The following is a 17205-nucleotide window of genomic DNA, read 5'->3' as shown; positions in this document are numbered from 1 at the left end:
AAAAAAAACAAGTTGTTTCAACTTATTATTATTAAGTAACTGGTTCCACAGCCTTTTGTTTTTCCGTTTACTAAACTTTTCGTTCCAAGCGTTACCTGAACAAAAAATGTTGGCCAAAACTTAGCTCCAACTTGAGAAAACCTAGTCAATTTAAAATGGTGTATTTTCTCAACTCTAAATTATAATTTGGGGAATCTTAACTAAAGAAAGCTGGTTATACACACAAACAGTGCTTTTAACTTACATGATTACATTGTGCGTGTTAATTTATACAGTAGTTATTATTCAACATGTCCTCACCTGGGATTTGAACTCACTACCTCTTGGTTCATGGCATTCCGATCTTCCTGCTACTCCACCATGTCGGTGCCAATTATCAGATAATCTGACTGTTCTCTCATCATTGATTTGATTGACTTATTTCAGCAATTTGAGGTTTTTCTGTATAATTGTCTAATAAAGTTAGTGGGGAATATTATTCTGCTTTCATGTTACTCCTAAATCACTATGATTAATACAATTCGTTTTTCTTGAGTGTACTTTTAACAAGAGTTTAGATTTACTTTGAAGTGCAAAGTGTAGCAATACAGGTGAAATCGGTCATTGACCTGGACAGCTCAGCATGCTGTGAACCAAGAGGTTGAGTGTTCAAATCCCAGGTGGAGACATGGTGAATATAATTTTTTACAGTGTGGAACTTAGGGCCAAAGCTGCAGGTGTGTGTGGGTATGGTCACTTTTCTCACTTCTGGGTTTTAACTGGTGTGTGTAGGTACAGTTGTGTGTCTATCTTTGTGAAGCATTGTGCTCACAAGTTATTTTCATTAGATGTAGTCAGACAAGTGGATGCAGGTATGTTGTAAGAATATTAGATTGCATAGAGGTGTTTTACTGTCCGAGCATTTAGTGAGCGTTCTCCTGCTCTGTTGTCTTCGTGTACGGCTGTTATAGGAGCTCCGTCGACTAGGTTTGATCACTCAGCAGTCATACGGCTCCCGTGGGAGCACTTCAGCCACAGCCATCCCAAAAAACAACATGAGAGAGGCAGTCAAACAATGCCGCACCGTGATCACATCAAGCCAAACGCTCACTCTAAATGACTTGCCTCACAGTGGAGGGCGTCTGTCTGTGTGTGGCATTTTATCAAGCTGATGCTCCAAGTGTGACTGTCTGTGCTTGTGTGCATGCCTGTACATGCCTGCATGGGTGGGTGTGTTTTGACTGACTGCCTGACACACACTGGGTACGAGTGTGTTGGCTGCTGGCAGGTTGGCCATTGACCGTGTGTTTTATGGTGTCATAATGCATCAGTGTGTGCTGTGTAGAGAGGTTAATAATTGAGGAGCTAGTTGGATTATTTATCAGTGTTAAGCTGAAATAGCGAAAAGGAGCAGACCGTTTGCTCGCTCTGTGTGTGTCTCCGCATGCGTGTATGCCTGCATGTAAAATATATATACATTGGGGCAAAAAAAGTATTTAGTCAGCCACCAATTGTGCAAGTTCTCCCACTTAAAAAGATGAGAGAGGCCTGTAATTTTCATCATAGGTACACTTCAACTATGACAGACAAAATTAGAAAGAAAATCCAGAAAATCACATTGTAGGATTTTTTATGAATTTATTTGCAAATTATGGTGGAAAATAAGTATTTGGTCCATCACAAAAGTTTATCTCAATACTTTTTTATATACCCTTTGTTGGCAACGACAGAGATCAAACGTTTTCTGTAAGTCTTCACAAGGTGTTCACACACTGTTGCTGGTATTTTGGCCGATTCCTCCATGCAGATCTCCTCTAGAGCAGTGATGTTTTGGGGCTGTTGCTGGGCAACACGGACTTTCAACTCCCTCCAAAGATTTTTTATGGGGTTGAGATCTGGAGACTGGCTAGGCCACTCCAGGACCTTGAAATGCTTCTTACGAAGGCACTCCTTCGTTGGCCAGGCGGTGTGTTTGGGATCATTGTCATGCTGAAAGACCCAGCCACGTTTCATCTTCAATGCCCTTGCTGATGGAAGGATGTTTTCACTCAAAATCTCACGATACATGGCCCCATTCATTCTTTCCTTTACACGGATCAGCCGTCCTGGTCACTTTGCAGAAAAACAGCCCCAAAGCATGATGTTTCCACCCCCATGCTTCACAGTAGGTATGGTGTTCTTTGGATGCAACTCAGCATTCTTTGTCCTCCAAACACGACGAGTTTAGTTTTGACCAAAAAGTTCTATTTTGGTTTCATCTGACATTCTCCCAATCTTCTTCTGGATCATCCAAATGCTCTCTAGCAAACTTCAGACGGGCCTGGACATGTACTGGCTTAAGCAGGGGGACACGTCTGGCACTGCAGGATTTGAGTCCCTGGCGGCGTAGTGTGTTACTGATGGTAGGCTTTGTTACTTTGGTCCCAGCTCTCTGCAGGTCATTCACTAGGTCCCCCCGTGTGGTTCTGGGATTTTTGCTCACCGCTCTTGTGATCATTTTGACCCCACGGGGTGAGATCTTGCATGGAGCCCCAGATCGAGGGAGATTATCAGTGGTCTTGTATGTCTTCCATTTCCTATTAATTGCTCCCACAGTTGATTTCTTCAAACCAAGCTGCTTACCTATTGCAGATTCAGTCTTCCCAGCCTGGTGCAGGTCTACAATTGTGTTTCTGGTGTCCTTTGACAGCTCTTTGGTCTTGGCCATAGTGGAGTTTGGAGTGTGACTGTTTGAGGTTGTGGACAGGTGTCTTTTATAACTGATAACAAGTTCAAACAGGTGCAATTAATACAGGTAACGAGTGGAGGACAGAGGAGCCTCTTAAAGAAGAAGTTACAGGTCTGTGAGAGCCAGAAATCTTGCATGTTTGTAGGTGACCAAATACTTATTTTCCACCATAATTTGCAAATAAAATCATTAAAAATCATACAATGTGATTTTCTGGATTTTTTTCTTCTCATTTTGTCTGTCATAGTTGAAGTGTACCTATCATGAAAATTACAGGCCTCTCTCATCTTTTTCAGTGGGAGAACTTGCACAATTGGTGGCAGACTAAATACTTTTTTGCCCCACTGTATATAAATATTTATATATATATATATATATATATATATATATATGTATATATGTGTGTGTGTGTGTGAGAGGAGAGGAGAGAAGAGACTGTGAGAGGAGAGAAGAGACTGTGAGAGAACATGGAACACTCGCTAGTAACAGTCCAGTGACTGTTCTGTGTGTGATCCTGTGTGTGTGTAAGAGAGGGGCTGTGTGATGACTGTGAATAACACAAAGTGACACGTCGCTTCCCCGATCTAGGTCAACAATCAGAACCGTACCACGCTGTAGTTGTGAGTGTTTGTGTGTAGAGAGAGAGTGCAACAGAAATGAGAGATGGCCTTTGTATCTGCTTGTTCATGCTTGTCTATTCAAGCATCCATCTCTGTTTTTCTGCATGTGCTTTACCGAACATCATGTGTGTACTGTGTGTGTGTTTTCTTCGCTGATGAATGTCATTCCGTACAATTCTCCCCAAAAAAATGGATTGAAAAGGTTTAACACAGTGATTCAATAACCTTCTGGTTGTGCCAGCAACTCACATTAACACAGACGTTCACACACTTTTTAAACACGGCGGCAGGAAATCTGCAGGGACTCTCTCTCTGTCTCACACACACACACACACAGACAGACCTTGTTTTTACAGACATTCGTGTGAGCAGAGAGAGAGATTACAGTGGTCAGGGGATTGGGGGAATTCACTCCACCAGCTGTTCACTAGGGACAAAGACAGACAGACAGACAGGCAGACAGGCAGACAGACAGACAGACAGACAGACAGGCAGGCAGGCAGGCAGGCAGGCAGGCAGGCAGGCAGGCAGGCAGACAGACAGACAGACAGACAGACAGACAGACAGGCAGGCAGACAGACAGACAGACAGACAGACAGACAGACAGACAGACAGACAGACAGACAGACAGACAGACGATACCAGGGTAATATAGAGTTGATCTCTGTAACTGCGGTATTAACTATAACATGGTGGAGCTCATGCTTGATCAGGCACTTGTAGATCTGCGTAACACACACACACACACACACACACATTCTGCTACCACCCCTAAGGCTATGGGATTTGCTGTCATGCCAGAGGCTTAATTCTCGGTATGGTGTACAGTCCCCCAGGCAAGTCTTTAATAGACGTAGAAAAGGCCAAATAATCTGCCTATGTGGAGCGTGAGGGTGATGATGTAATGGCTCCAGGAAGAGGATCTCTTCACCATCCTTAATCTGACTGTGCCTCTTCTCTTCAGGTACTAGAGACAGACTGAGACCTCTCAGGTGCCAGTCAGTCCACCTCGTGTGCCTCTGAGGCCTGACAGAGAGAGAGGTACTTAGTTGACATGGTCTGTGAGCAAGCACGTGTTATAACATGCCTACAACCAGGAAATACCATTTAAACATTAGCGTGTCTGGGGGGGGGAAATGTATTTTTTTATTACTTAGATGTTGACCTTGATACTCATATCTGACATGAGGAACATATGGAAGATATAGAACAGATGTGTTTTTCTACACACGCTGTAGATGTATATCTATTCCTTTCTTTTCTCCCATCGGTCCTGCTACCCTCCTCCAACCAGTGACATACTTTTAATGTATGCCATTAAGAAACTAATTAGGATAATGAACAGAGAGAGGGGGGAGGCCCGTCTCCTTTTCCCAGGCTCTAACGTAACAGACTGTATCCTCTCGCCTCACACACACACACACACACACACACACACACACACACACACACACACACACACACATACTGCTGACAAGCTTCACACACATAGCCACACACACACATAGCTAACACGTGTAATGCTGCTACCACACACACACACACACACACACACACACACACACATAGCTAACACATGGGCCTAGCATTGGCATAAGTAACACAGCTAACGTGACTACACTGAGACAGTCGGCGGAGACGCCGATTTAAAAAGAGATTTGATCCCATCTCTATCCCTATCTCCCCCTCTCTCCCCCTCTCTCACCCTCTCTCCCCCTCTATCCCTCTCTCACTTTCTCTCTTTCTCTGCTCCTCTACCCCCTTGGCTGTGATCTGACTCTGTTGTCAGACTGGGTTAGTTCGGCTGGATGGCTCTCTATAATGTCTCTTTTTCATTGTGTATTTGTTCTCCTCTTTGTGAGGTTGCAGTGTGGGGGCGGGCAGGCTTTTTTGATTGTACTCGAGGGGAAAGAGCCTTAAATGATATAGCGCAATCTCAGATCTCCAATCCCCTTTACATGTTCAACATTTCACCCTGCCCCTCTGTCAATAATACAACTCTGCCGGGCGGGAACAACGATTCGCCTCACATAATGAACAAACATGATTAACGTCACCATATACTCAATTGGATGAAACATGAATGAAAAGAGACCCTTATTAAGGACATGGGAGTGTCGGCATTGGAGAAGGTCTTTGTGTACTGTGCGTAGGTGGCTATGATTATGTTTTGTCTTTGTCTTGCAGGTTTTGGAGGGTGTGTGTATGTGTGTGACAGTTGGGTAAGGATGTATGTGTTTGGTAATGCGTCCTGGGCAGTATGGGCCTGTCCGAGGGATCCAGGCACAGCATAATCAGCCATTACACAGCTGATGGAGCACCTTTGTTTTCTCTTCCTCTTTGCCTGTCTGACAATGTGTCTGCATGTGTTTCCTCATCCTGTGTGTTATCTCCACCAGCGTCTTATCTCTCCCTATCCTCACTGGAGCTGACAGGACCATGACCCAGAAAACCCTTTCAGATTTCAGCCTCCGATAGAGCCTCTACGTCTCCTCATCTCTGTCTCTCTCTCTCTCTCACTCAATCTCTCTCTCACTCAATCTCTCTCTCCACATTCCCTGTTTCTTCATTTAGTCTTCCCTTCCCTTCTCACTCTCCCTCCCACTCCCCCTGTTTGTGCTCTCAGCCTCTCTCCCTTCCTCCCTCCTTCTCTTCTTCCATCTCCCCTGCTCTCTCTCACCTCAGTCTTATGTCTGCCATCGATTCACCTTTTCCAACCCTATTTTGGTCCATCTTTCTTTTACTCTATTGGAAATCAGCTCGCTGTGTTTTGGGCTTCAGCGTCATTCCCTATAACTACAGAACTAGCCAATGTGGAGAGAGACATTGCTCTGCAATGTAATGATGTACATGATGTACCTGAGGTACAATGCTGATGAGGGAGAGGTTTCTGTGATGAAGGTGTAGACGGAGACACAGATGGCCTGCAGAGACAGAAAGCGTTGATAGCCAGAGCGGAACAGCGAAAGAGAGAAGACAAGGAAGGACAGGTGATGCTGAGTCACAGGTGTGAATCTGTCTATTTAGCTAAGGTGAACCCTGACCCTAAATCTGAATACCTGCTTCAACTGCCAAGCCTTCTATTGCCTAATAACCACAGTTAGTATTCAGTGAACGGCCTCATCCAATCAAAGAGAGGTGAAGCGTCATCTGTTTCAATTTGTGTCCAATCAGGCGGTGTCCTCAGTGACTCCACGAATTACAGATTAGTGCACTGAGGCAGGGCTACTGCTATTTGGCTCCGGAGACACTGCTGCCCACACAGATTGGGGAAAATTGTTTCGGCCCAAGTTACAACCTACAAAAAAAAAAACACAAATTCAATTTGAAAGAGGGTGTGTTAGCCTATAAACCAATTATTTGAAGCTTGCATGGACAGGGATGTAAGGGAGAATAGAGAGGGAAGAATCTGAGTGTTTAAAGCGGCAATCAGCAGTTCAAACGATAAGAGAGTGTTCTCTGCCCCTGTTTGGGTAAAAAGCTGAGCGATGGGACTGGAGAAATGTAACCACTCTTAAAATCATAGACCGAGCTATGGATGCAAGGACTGACCATCAATAATATCATTAAAAAAATGTGACCATGTTTTGAGGCTTTATGGTGTTTTACATTTACTTTGTTTACAAACATTTGGTTCTGATGGCATGGTTGAACTAAGCTCATGAGGCATTTAGAAGTTATATTCTTCAAGAATCAATGAGTACATTTCAGTCATAAGTTTAAAAAATATATATATATATAAAAAAAATGGATGTAGCAAATGCAGAAGGGCCCTTTATCAATACAAGGAACCCTATTCAATCAATCCCAGTCACCAGATTCCTAAGATAAGTATATTTGTGCCTTGTTGGAAGCAGGTTTAAATCAATACGCAGGGGAATTTCTTGCAGTACACATGGTTTGGGTGAGTGCATGTGAATGTAAACGTGCGCTCATGCAGCACAATACAAAACGTGTTTTAGACCATACAGTATATCTGTTTACTATGTTAAGATGGAATAGGAGCCAATGTCTTGCACACAGTAAAAAGTATGTTACGATCAATACATCATCGCAAATGGTTTATTGTCAATCCTAAATTCATACCTTTTAGCATCCTTCCACCTACTGTAACAGCCAGCCGAGTGTAAAGCTTCATCTCTGTGAGCTGAGCAGAGTTTGTTTTAATGGATGTTAAAGCCTGCCACTTTTTATGTGCCCCTCAGCCACAACATAACCTTATCTGAGTCAGACATCAGAGTCCAACCCCACTATACCAACCAGGGATAGAGCAGCACTGCACTGCACTGCACTGCACTGCACTGCATGCAGCTTGGCTGAGTCATGTTTAGAACATAGCCTACACACAGACCACACCTCATTTAGAACACCAGATAACTGTACTGCATGAAGCTTGGCTGAGTCATGTTTAGAACATAGCCTACACACAGACCACACCTCATTTAGAACACCAGATAACTGTACTGCATGGAGCTTGGCTGAGTCATGTTTAGAACATAGCCTACGCACAGACCACACCTCATTTAGAACACCAGATAACTGCACTGCATGCAGCTTGGCTGAGTCATGTTTAGAACATAGCCTACACACAGACCACACCTCATTTAGAACACCAGATAACTGTACTGCATGGAGCTTGGCTGAGTCATGTTTAGAACATAGCCTACACACAGACCACACCTCATTTAGAACACCAGATAACTGTACTGCATGCAGCTTGGCTGAGTCATGTTTAGAACATAGCCTACACACAGACCACACCTCATTTAGAACACCAGATAACTGTACTGCATGGAGCTTGGCTGAGTCATGTTTAGAACATAGCCTACACACAGACCGCACCTCATTTAGAACACCAGATAACTGTACTGCATGGAGCTTGGCTGAGTCATGTTTAGAACATAGCCTACACACAGACCGCACCTCATTTAGAACACCAGATAACTGTACTGCATGGAGCTTGGTTGAGTCATGTTTAGAACATAGCCTACACACAGACCACACCTCATTTAGAACACCAGATAACTGTACTGCATGGAGCTTGGCTGAGTCATGTTTAGAACATAGCCTACACACAGACCACACCTCATTTAGAACACCAGATAACTGCACTGCATGCAGCTTGGCTGAGTCATGTTTAGAACATAGCCTACACACAGACCACACCTCATTTAGAACACCAGATAACTGTACTGCATGGAGCTTGGCTGAGTCATGTTTAGAACATAGCCTACACACAGACCACACCTCATTTAGAACACCAGATAACAGGCTTGTTAACAATGGGCTGATATTAGGCTACTGTACTTTACAACATACAGATTGCAGTCTAGATTTCCAACCATGTCTAGCCAAACCTATCCACTTCCCTGTAAGGGAACGTCGACTGCACGTTGACTGCTATGGCATTACGTTGGCTGCACGTTGACTGCTATGGTGCTACATTGACTGCACGTTGACTGCTATGGCATATTACGTTGGCTGCACGTTGACTGCTATGGTGCTACATTGACTGCACTTTGACTGCTATGGCATTACGTTGGCTGCACGTTGACTGCTATGGTGCTACATTGACTGCACGTTGACTGCTATGGCATTACGTTGGCTGCACGTTGACTGCTATGGTGCTACATTGACTGCACATTGACTGCTATGGCATTACGTTGGCTGCACGTTGACTGCTATGGTGCTACATTGACTGCACGTTGACTGCTATGGTGCTACATTGACTGCACGTTGACTGCTATGGTGCTACATTGACTGCACGTTGACTGCTATGGCATTACGTTTCCTGCACGTTGACTGCTATGGTGCTACATTGACTGCACGTTGACTGCTATGGCATTACGTTGGCTGCACGTTGACTGCAATGGTGCTACATTGACTGCACGTTGACTGCTATGGCATTACGTTGGCTGCACGTTGACTGCTATGTCATTACGTTGACTGCACATTGACTGCTATGTCATTACGTTGGCTGCACGTTGACTGCAATGGTGCTACATTGACTGCACGTTGACTGCTATGTCATTACGTTGGCTGCACGTTGACTGCTATGTCATTACGTTGACTGCTATGGCGCTACATTGACCGCACGTTGACTGCTATGGCGCTACATTGACCGCACGTTGACTGCTATGGCGTTATGTTGACTGCACGTTGACTGCTATGGCGTTATGTTGACCGCACGTTGACTGCTATGGCGCTACATTGACCGCATGTTGACTGCTATGGCGTTATGTTGACTGCACGTTGACTGCTATGGCGCTACATTGACTACACGTTGACTGCTATGGCGCTACATTGACTGCACGTTGACTGCTATGGCGTTATGTTGACTGCACGTTGACTGCTATGTCATTACGCTGACTGCACATTGACTGTTATGGCGTTATGTTGACTGCACGCTGACTGCTATGCCATTACGTTGACTGCTATGTCATTATGTTGACTGCACGTTGACTGTTATGGCATTACGTTGACTGCATGTTGACTGCTATGGCGTTACATTGAATGCACGTTGACTGCTATGGCGTTACGTTGACTGCACGCTGACTGCTATGGCGTTACGTTATGCATGCTGACTGCTATGGCGTTACGTTGACTGCACGCTGACTGCTATGGCGTTACGTTGACTGCACGCTGACTGCTATGGCGTTACGTTGACTGCACGCTGACTGCTATGGCGTTACGTTGACTGCACGCTGACTGCTATGGCGTTACGTTGACTGCATGTTGCAAGGCGCAAGCCGGCAAAAAAATGCAGCAAGATATTTGAGTTCAGTGACCTCCCGTAGGACAGTGTCCCTGTTTTAACACCCTGGTGGACAGAGTGGGCGAGAGAGAGACTGCCTGCCCTGTTTACCAACTTGGCCCTAATGTAGCTTCCCAATGTGTCTGTATGTGCTGCTACTGCTGATGGAGACTGGCCAATTGGGCAGAGTGACAGCTGACGTGGGCACAACTAAAGCCTGAATCTGCTGAACTGAATTAAAATGATGTTTTCAAATTCAGAGTGTGTAATAAGAATGTCCATAGGGGGAGCACTAGGTAAGGTAAGTGTTCTGCCCGCGTCTGAGTGGTTGAAGCGGGGAGAACAGGTCGTGGCTTGGGTGGCTGGGGTCCCTGATGATCTACTTGGCCTTCCTGCGACACCTGGTGTAGGGCACTATGGTATTGAAGGCCGAGCTTGTAGTCAATGAACAGCATCCTAACATATGCATTCCTTTTGTCCAGGTGGGTTGTTGTGTGGGGAAAAGGGTTTATGCAAGGCACAGAGATTTCTTTAATTTCACATGGGATGGGTTAAACGGGTCACGATTTAGCCCGGTTAAAGGCGGGGTAAACCCATCTTTTGGAGTTACACTCCTTCGTCAACACAGGTCAATCCCTTAGCTGCTCTCTCACTTAGAAGAGAGGGGGAGGTTTGGCAAGGGGAGGAGGGGGGGGTGGGGTTGGGCTAAGTTGGTTACTCGCTGGGTCAATTTAGGATATGCCAGAGGCGAAAATACCCCCCCCCTCCTCCTGTCGCTTGTCTGTGTATAAATCCTCCTCTGTTACAGAGTGGGTGTGCTCGTGTGTTAATGGGTCAGTCTTGTTTTATTTAAATGTATTAACAACTTTCCCTTTTGTCTTGTGTTGGGGGTTTTCCGAGCAACTTCCGCCTGTTTCTGTCCGTGGCTGTACAGCACGCCCTCTCTCTCTCTTTCTCTCCTTCACCACAGATCATCATCTCCATTACTCACTCCTCCTTGGTCATCATCTCCATTACTCACTCCTCCTTGGTCATCATCTCCATTACTCACTCCTCCTTGGTCATCATCTCCATTACTCACTCCTCCTTGGTCATCATCTCCATGACTCACTCCTCCTTGGTCATCATCTCCATTACTCACTCCTCCTTGGTCATCATCTCCATTACTCACTCCTCCTTGGTCATCATCTCCATTACTCACTCCTCCTTGGTCATCATCTCCATGACTCACTCCTCCTTGGTCATCATCTCCATGACTCACTCCTCCTTGGTCATCATCTCCATGACTCACTCCTCCTTGGTCATCATCTCCATTACTCACTCCTCCTTGGTCATCATCTCCATTACTCACTCCTCCTTGGTCATCATCTCCATGACTCACTCCTCCTTGGTCATCATCTCCATGACTCACTCCTCCTTGGTCATCATCTCCATGACTCACTCCTCCTTGGTCATCATCTCCATGACTCACTCCTCCTTGGTCACCATCTCCATGACTCACTCCTCCTTGCGTCTCTCTTCTTTCTGCTTCTCATTTAATAAACCTAAAATGCTTTCTGTTCTCTATCATTCCATGATTTATTGCTCTTCTGTTCTATCACTCTTTCATTTATGGTTTTTACACCTAATTGGAAGAGAAGGAGGGAGGGAGACAGGGGAGAGAGAGAGATACCTTTCCTTACAGCTATACTTTACCTACTGTTGTAATCTAAAGCCTCAAGTGGTAAATAGGAGGTAGAGGCTGTAGGGGGGTGTCGTGTGTTGTGATTATGGCTGATGAGGGTTTAAATGGTCTTGGTTTGGATTAATATGACTGGGTTTGGGTTTAAAAGGTCAGGGGATGTGGCTGGGATGTGGTGGTCAGTGTGTCTGGGGTATTGTGTGCGTGTTATGGCTGTGGCTTTGAGTTCACAGTGTGTCTGATAGAACATGGCTGTGTCTTTGGGTTCACAGTGTGTCTGATAGAACATGGCTGTGGCTTTGAGTTCACAGTGTGTCTGATAGAACATGGCTGTGGCTTTGAGTTCACAGTGTGTCTGATAGAACATGGCTCTGTCTTTGGGTTCACAGTGTGTCTGATAGAACATGGCTGTCTTTGGGTTCACAGTGTGTCTGATAGAACATGGCTGTGTCTTTGGGTTCACAGTGTGTCTGATAGAACATGGCTGTGTCTTTGGGTTCACAGTGTGTCTGATAGAACATGGCTGTGTCTTTGGGTTCACAGTGTGTCTGATAGAACATGGCTGTGTCTTTGGGTTCACAGTGTGTCTGATAGAACATGGCTGTGTCTTTGGGTTCACAGTGTGTCTGATAGAACATGGCTGTGTCTTTGGGTTCACAGTGTGTCTGATAGAACATGGCTGTGTCTTTGGGTTCACAGTGTGTCTGATAGAACATGGCTGTGTCTTTGGGTTCACAGTGTGTCTGATAGAACATGGCTGTGTCTTTGGGTTCACAGTGTGTCTGATAGAACATGGCTGTGTCTTTGGGTTCACAGTGTGTCTGATAGAACATGGCTGTGTCTTTGGGTTCACAGTGTCTCTGATAGAACATGGCTGTGTCTTTGGGTTCACAGTGTGTCTGATAGAACATGGCTGTGTCTTTGGGTTCACAGTGTGTCAGCTGTGCCATGGTTTTGTGTGTGTGTGTGTGTGTGTGTGTGTGTGTGTGTGTGTGTGTGTGTGTGTGTGTGTGTGTGTGTGTGTGTGTGTGTGTGAGCTTGCCTGATGTTACGTGTTGAAGTGTGTCACGTTACAGAGTGTGTAAGTGTGGTTTCAGAATATATGTATGACTGTATGTATTACCATGTGTGAAAAAAAGATGGGAATAATTTGAGGGCTTTTGACTCCATGTAGTTTCCTGCTGAGGTAATCCAACCTGACAATATTTACTTCAACTGCATAGTTTGACATGTGTGTGAGATAGTGTTAGGTATCTCTCTAACGGTAGTCTTCCACTCCTCCTCTTCCTCACTTAGCTACCTCTGATGGGACGAGGCAGGGGCTGGACAGCACGAGAGGAGGAGTGTGTGTGACACGAGGGATGAAGGTGATTCTCAAAGTGGGACAGAGTGAGTATCATCACCATCCTTACTGTTAAATATATATATTCTCTTTGATTTGCTGTAATTAGTCTTTCAATAGTAATCATCCTCATATAAATTCATCTGCATGGGGTCTGGCATATTCTTGTACAGATTTTGTAACAATATTCATGAAACTGTTCTATGTAATGTTGTTCACAACCCTAAAGAAACTGTGTGATTTCCCATAGATGCATATGGCCTCCCACCCAAACCCAAACCAGACTCAAACCGCTTCCACCCCAAAGGTACAGTACTCTCCTCATTGGTTTAATGATACAGTATCTACAGTATTAGTCATTGATCCTAACCCCTCTTCCCTAACAGGGAACGGTACCACGCCCAAGGCTGGTGGAGAGGGCGAGGGGAACAACCCTTTACCTTCCTCTAACGTGGCGGTGATCACTGGAGCGGCAGGGGGCGGAGCCTTCCTCCTCATCGTGACGTCTGTCGTCTGTGTGGTGTGTTACCGCTGGCGACAGAACAAGCACTCTGAGACCCATCACCCCACCCTGACCCTGGCCACCCTGACCCCCAAGAGGGGCAGCAACAACGGGGCCGGCTCCTCCGCCGGAGGAAACAACGGCTCGGAGCCCAGTGACATCATCATCCCGCTGCGGACTTCAGACCAGGCTTACTGCCCGCACTACGAGAAGGTGAGCGGGGACTACGGTCACCCCGTCTACATCGTCCAGGAGATGCCCCCCCAGAGCCCAGCCAACATCTACTACAAAGTATGAGGGAGACATCTAGACGGCCCAGCTGGCATAGACGCAGTATCCACAAATAGACTGCTGTTTTCAACGTAGAAATCCAACTGTCCCTCTAGCTCCCTCCACACCCTTATCCTCCCACCTCACTCTCTATGACTGACTGTCGGGATGGCTGCCCTCACCCTCCTGCCCTATGGACTGTACTGTACAGTGGCCTGCCACTGTGGATGGATGGGGGGGGTGGTTGTGTATTGGTTGGGGTAGGACCTCTTCCCTGCTTTGCACCCTATGATTGGGTCCATGAGGCCTGGACATGAGGGCCGTTAAACTGATGGACTCAGAGTGGCAGCGGCTCAGTGTCGCCTCTCACTCAAAGTGAGAGCTGACACTAGATATGAAATGTCAAAACTTTTCAAATGGTTAGTCTGTGTGTGTGTATATTTGCGTGAGTGAACGTGTTTTTGTGTGCGTGCGCACGTACACACAAGCAGTACATCTGCTCATGTGTGGTGCGTGATAACTTTTGTTTTCGGGGTATGTCAGAGTCTTAAAACCAAAACCACACGAGCAAATATCAAAGCAGGATTTCTACCCACGGTCATCCTTTACAGATGACATAATAGAATGATTTCCTAACTCGTTTGTAGATATTTCAGATCAGATTTCTGTTAGGCACTGTTTTCTTGTCAGTGTTGTATGCTCTCTGTTTTGGAGTCTAGATGAGATCTAGGTACTGGTATTTAGGATTGTGTTTTGTGTTCGTCTTCGAAATGAAGGATCTACTCTTCCTTTATCCCATCCTCTCACTCTACAATGCCTTAGCATTGAAATAGTTCACTTTTCTGTATATAAAGTTTCACAGAGGAAGGAGGAGAACAGCACAAAGAGGTATACTCAAGAAGAGGAAGAGTATTGGCAACGTGTTTGAACAGACGAACCCACAAACACTGTGATTCTCCCATACTGTACACACAGCTACACACACACACATCCACACACAGCTACAGAAACCTTTAACCCCACTGTATTGTTTATGTTGCTCCTCTGTGACTGGTGAACGTGTATTTTTCAAGACAAATGATCTGTTTGGTTTTGTGGCAGCTGCAGTCTCTTTTCATTCCCCACAATGCATTGGTAGCTGATGACCAACGGTTGGCTGGCTGAGGAGAGGAATGCAGCAAGTAAAGAAAGCGAAAAGGTCAGAGGTCATCGTTGAAATGCCACAGACGATAGTCAACATGTATAGCACCATGGTGGAGTCCATGCCAATGTGACTTAGAACATCCTTTGTCTACGGGACCGTTTCAACACAATGTGCACGTAACAAAGTGCTACGGAGGAAATGTCTTACACGCTGGCTTTAAAAACTCAGTCCTCGAGTCTCAGGACCACACCTCATACACAGAAATTAGATGTATTGTTTCATGTTTTCATACAAACTAATGGATTCCTATTGTCGTTTTTATGGAGTGTGATGACTTCTAGGATGTTGAGGTCTGTAGTCAGAGTGTTGGAGGAAGTGACGGAGTGATCGGGAAACATCACAGATCAGTCCAGCTCCGGCTGGGTCTGACACCTCTCTGGGTCTGACACCTCTCTGGGTCTGACACCTCTCTGGGTCTGACACCTCTCTGGGACATTTCATCACTCTGGGACATTCTGGACCTCATACTTACATCACAACTCTTCGACAACATTGGACTCTGATTGGACAGCAAAGCAACAGCACACTACCTGAGACACGGCGGCAGACGCCTCTGATAAGAAAGTGATTTTCTGGGTGCTAGAATAAACATGTCCTGTCCTTGTGTACCTTTCAAGACATTCTGCTTTTAGTTCTCTACCAGGGACCAGCTGGACTTAAGGCCAGTGTAATTCTGTGTCCCATTCTACCGTATTCTGTGTACCATTTGCCATAGTGTTTCATTTGTCTTTCTCAACTACTATTTTCCACTCAGTCATTTTGTGCCAATAACCTCATCCAGAGGAGGGGGCCCTGCTTTTCAGAACTGAGGAGAGATGGATCAGGTGTTGGTGAGACAAGGGATGAGACAATGGTTTGATGTGGTAGGCAGATGGTTAAGGAGACCTTTTTGAGATCGATGAGACTGAATGTTGAGACTTTGCAGGACGGTTTAGGTTGCCTCCCCAGTGTCTCTGCTCTCCTGTTCCTTCCCAATCACCTCTTTCCAGACGTACATTCCAGTTTTGGGGGCGGGGGGGGATTACATAAAAACCTAAGTATGTTATAAAATCATTGTGTCTCAAGTGTGTTTCTTTGAGTGTTCATGTTGACACAGGTGTGTTCTTCTGAGGCTCCTGTTCCCTCCTCTCACACTGCATCTGTTTCAGGATAACACGCGCACACAGTTCTAACCGCTTGTTTGATCCGCAGTCTCATTTGGTTGGATGCTGCTAGGCAATAAGGGAATTTGAATTGTCCAATGCCTTGTTTTTTTCCTTGCCCTTTGTGTACGTGTATGCATCCTTCTCTTCGTCTCTCCTTGTACCCACATGAACAAAATGATATGGTCTAAAAACTGTATTACTCTCTTTAACGTACTATGGTATTCACTGTAGTATTACAATATTTACGTACTATGTAATTGACTGTAGTGTTTTTGCGGACACGGCTAGTGTTTTTGCGGACTTCACGGTAGTATTCACTATAGTATTTTGTGGACATGACTAGTATACTGTAGTATTTTTGCAGACATGACTGTAAAAACACCTGCCGGATAGGGTTAGCTAAAATGGCACCACCAGACAACACCAGTTACTGTTCAGTGAGGGGACGGAGACAACGCCAGTTACTGTTCAGTGAGGGGACGGAGACAACGCCAGTTACTGTTCAGTGAGGGGACGGAGACAACGCCAGTTACTGTTCAGTGAGGGGACGGAGACAACGCCAGTTACTGTTCAGTGAGGGGACGGAGACAACGCCAGTTACTGTTCAGTGAGGGGACGGAGACAACGCCAGTTACTGTTCAGTGAGGGGACGGAGACAACGCCAGTTACTGTTCTGTGAGGGGACGGAGACAACGCCAGTTACTGTTCAGTGAGGGGACGGAGACAACACCAGTTACTGTTCAGTGAGGGGACGGAGACAACGCCAGTTACTGTTCAGTGAGGGGACGGAGACAACGCCAGTTACTGTTCAGTGAGGGGAACACCTCAACCAGAACATATGACAGGTTCGTGACAGGCCACCCATTGAGTTGGGTGAGTCTTGAACAATGCAACGGACCAGACAACACCCGAGCAAAAATATAGCATTTCTATCACAATTGTAACAAACGTTAGAAAAGGTTCTAGGCCCATTGAAGGAA

The 17205-nt window shown here is 45.6% G+C and overlaps 1 protein-coding gene across 1 annotated transcript in view; it reads left to right on the top strand.

Annotated features, from left to right (window-relative positions):
* Window positions 1-16123, top strand: part of LOC115135679 (ephrin-B3-like) — a 38101-nt gene extending 21978 nt beyond the window's left edge. Inside the window, exons 3-5 of the mRNA XM_029670595.2 lie at window positions 13059-13151; window positions 13355-13411; window positions 13491-16123. Of these exons, the coding sequence (XP_029526455.1) occupies window positions 13059-13151; window positions 13355-13411; window positions 13491-13903 (563 nt within the window). The 3' untranslated portion in view covers window positions 13904-16123. The remainder of the gene's footprint in view (window positions 1-13058; window positions 13152-13354; window positions 13412-13490) is intronic.
* Window positions 16124-17205: the final 1082 nt, after the last annotated feature.

Source organism: Oncorhynchus nerka, linkage group LG10 (genome assembly GCF_034236695.1).
Source record: "Oncorhynchus nerka isolate Pitt River linkage group LG10, Oner_Uvic_2.0, whole genome shotgun sequence".
Taxonomy (NCBI): domain Eukaryota; kingdom Metazoa; phylum Chordata; class Actinopteri; order Salmoniformes; family Salmonidae; genus Oncorhynchus; species Oncorhynchus nerka.
This window is presented reverse-complemented; position numbering and strand designations above follow the sequence as displayed.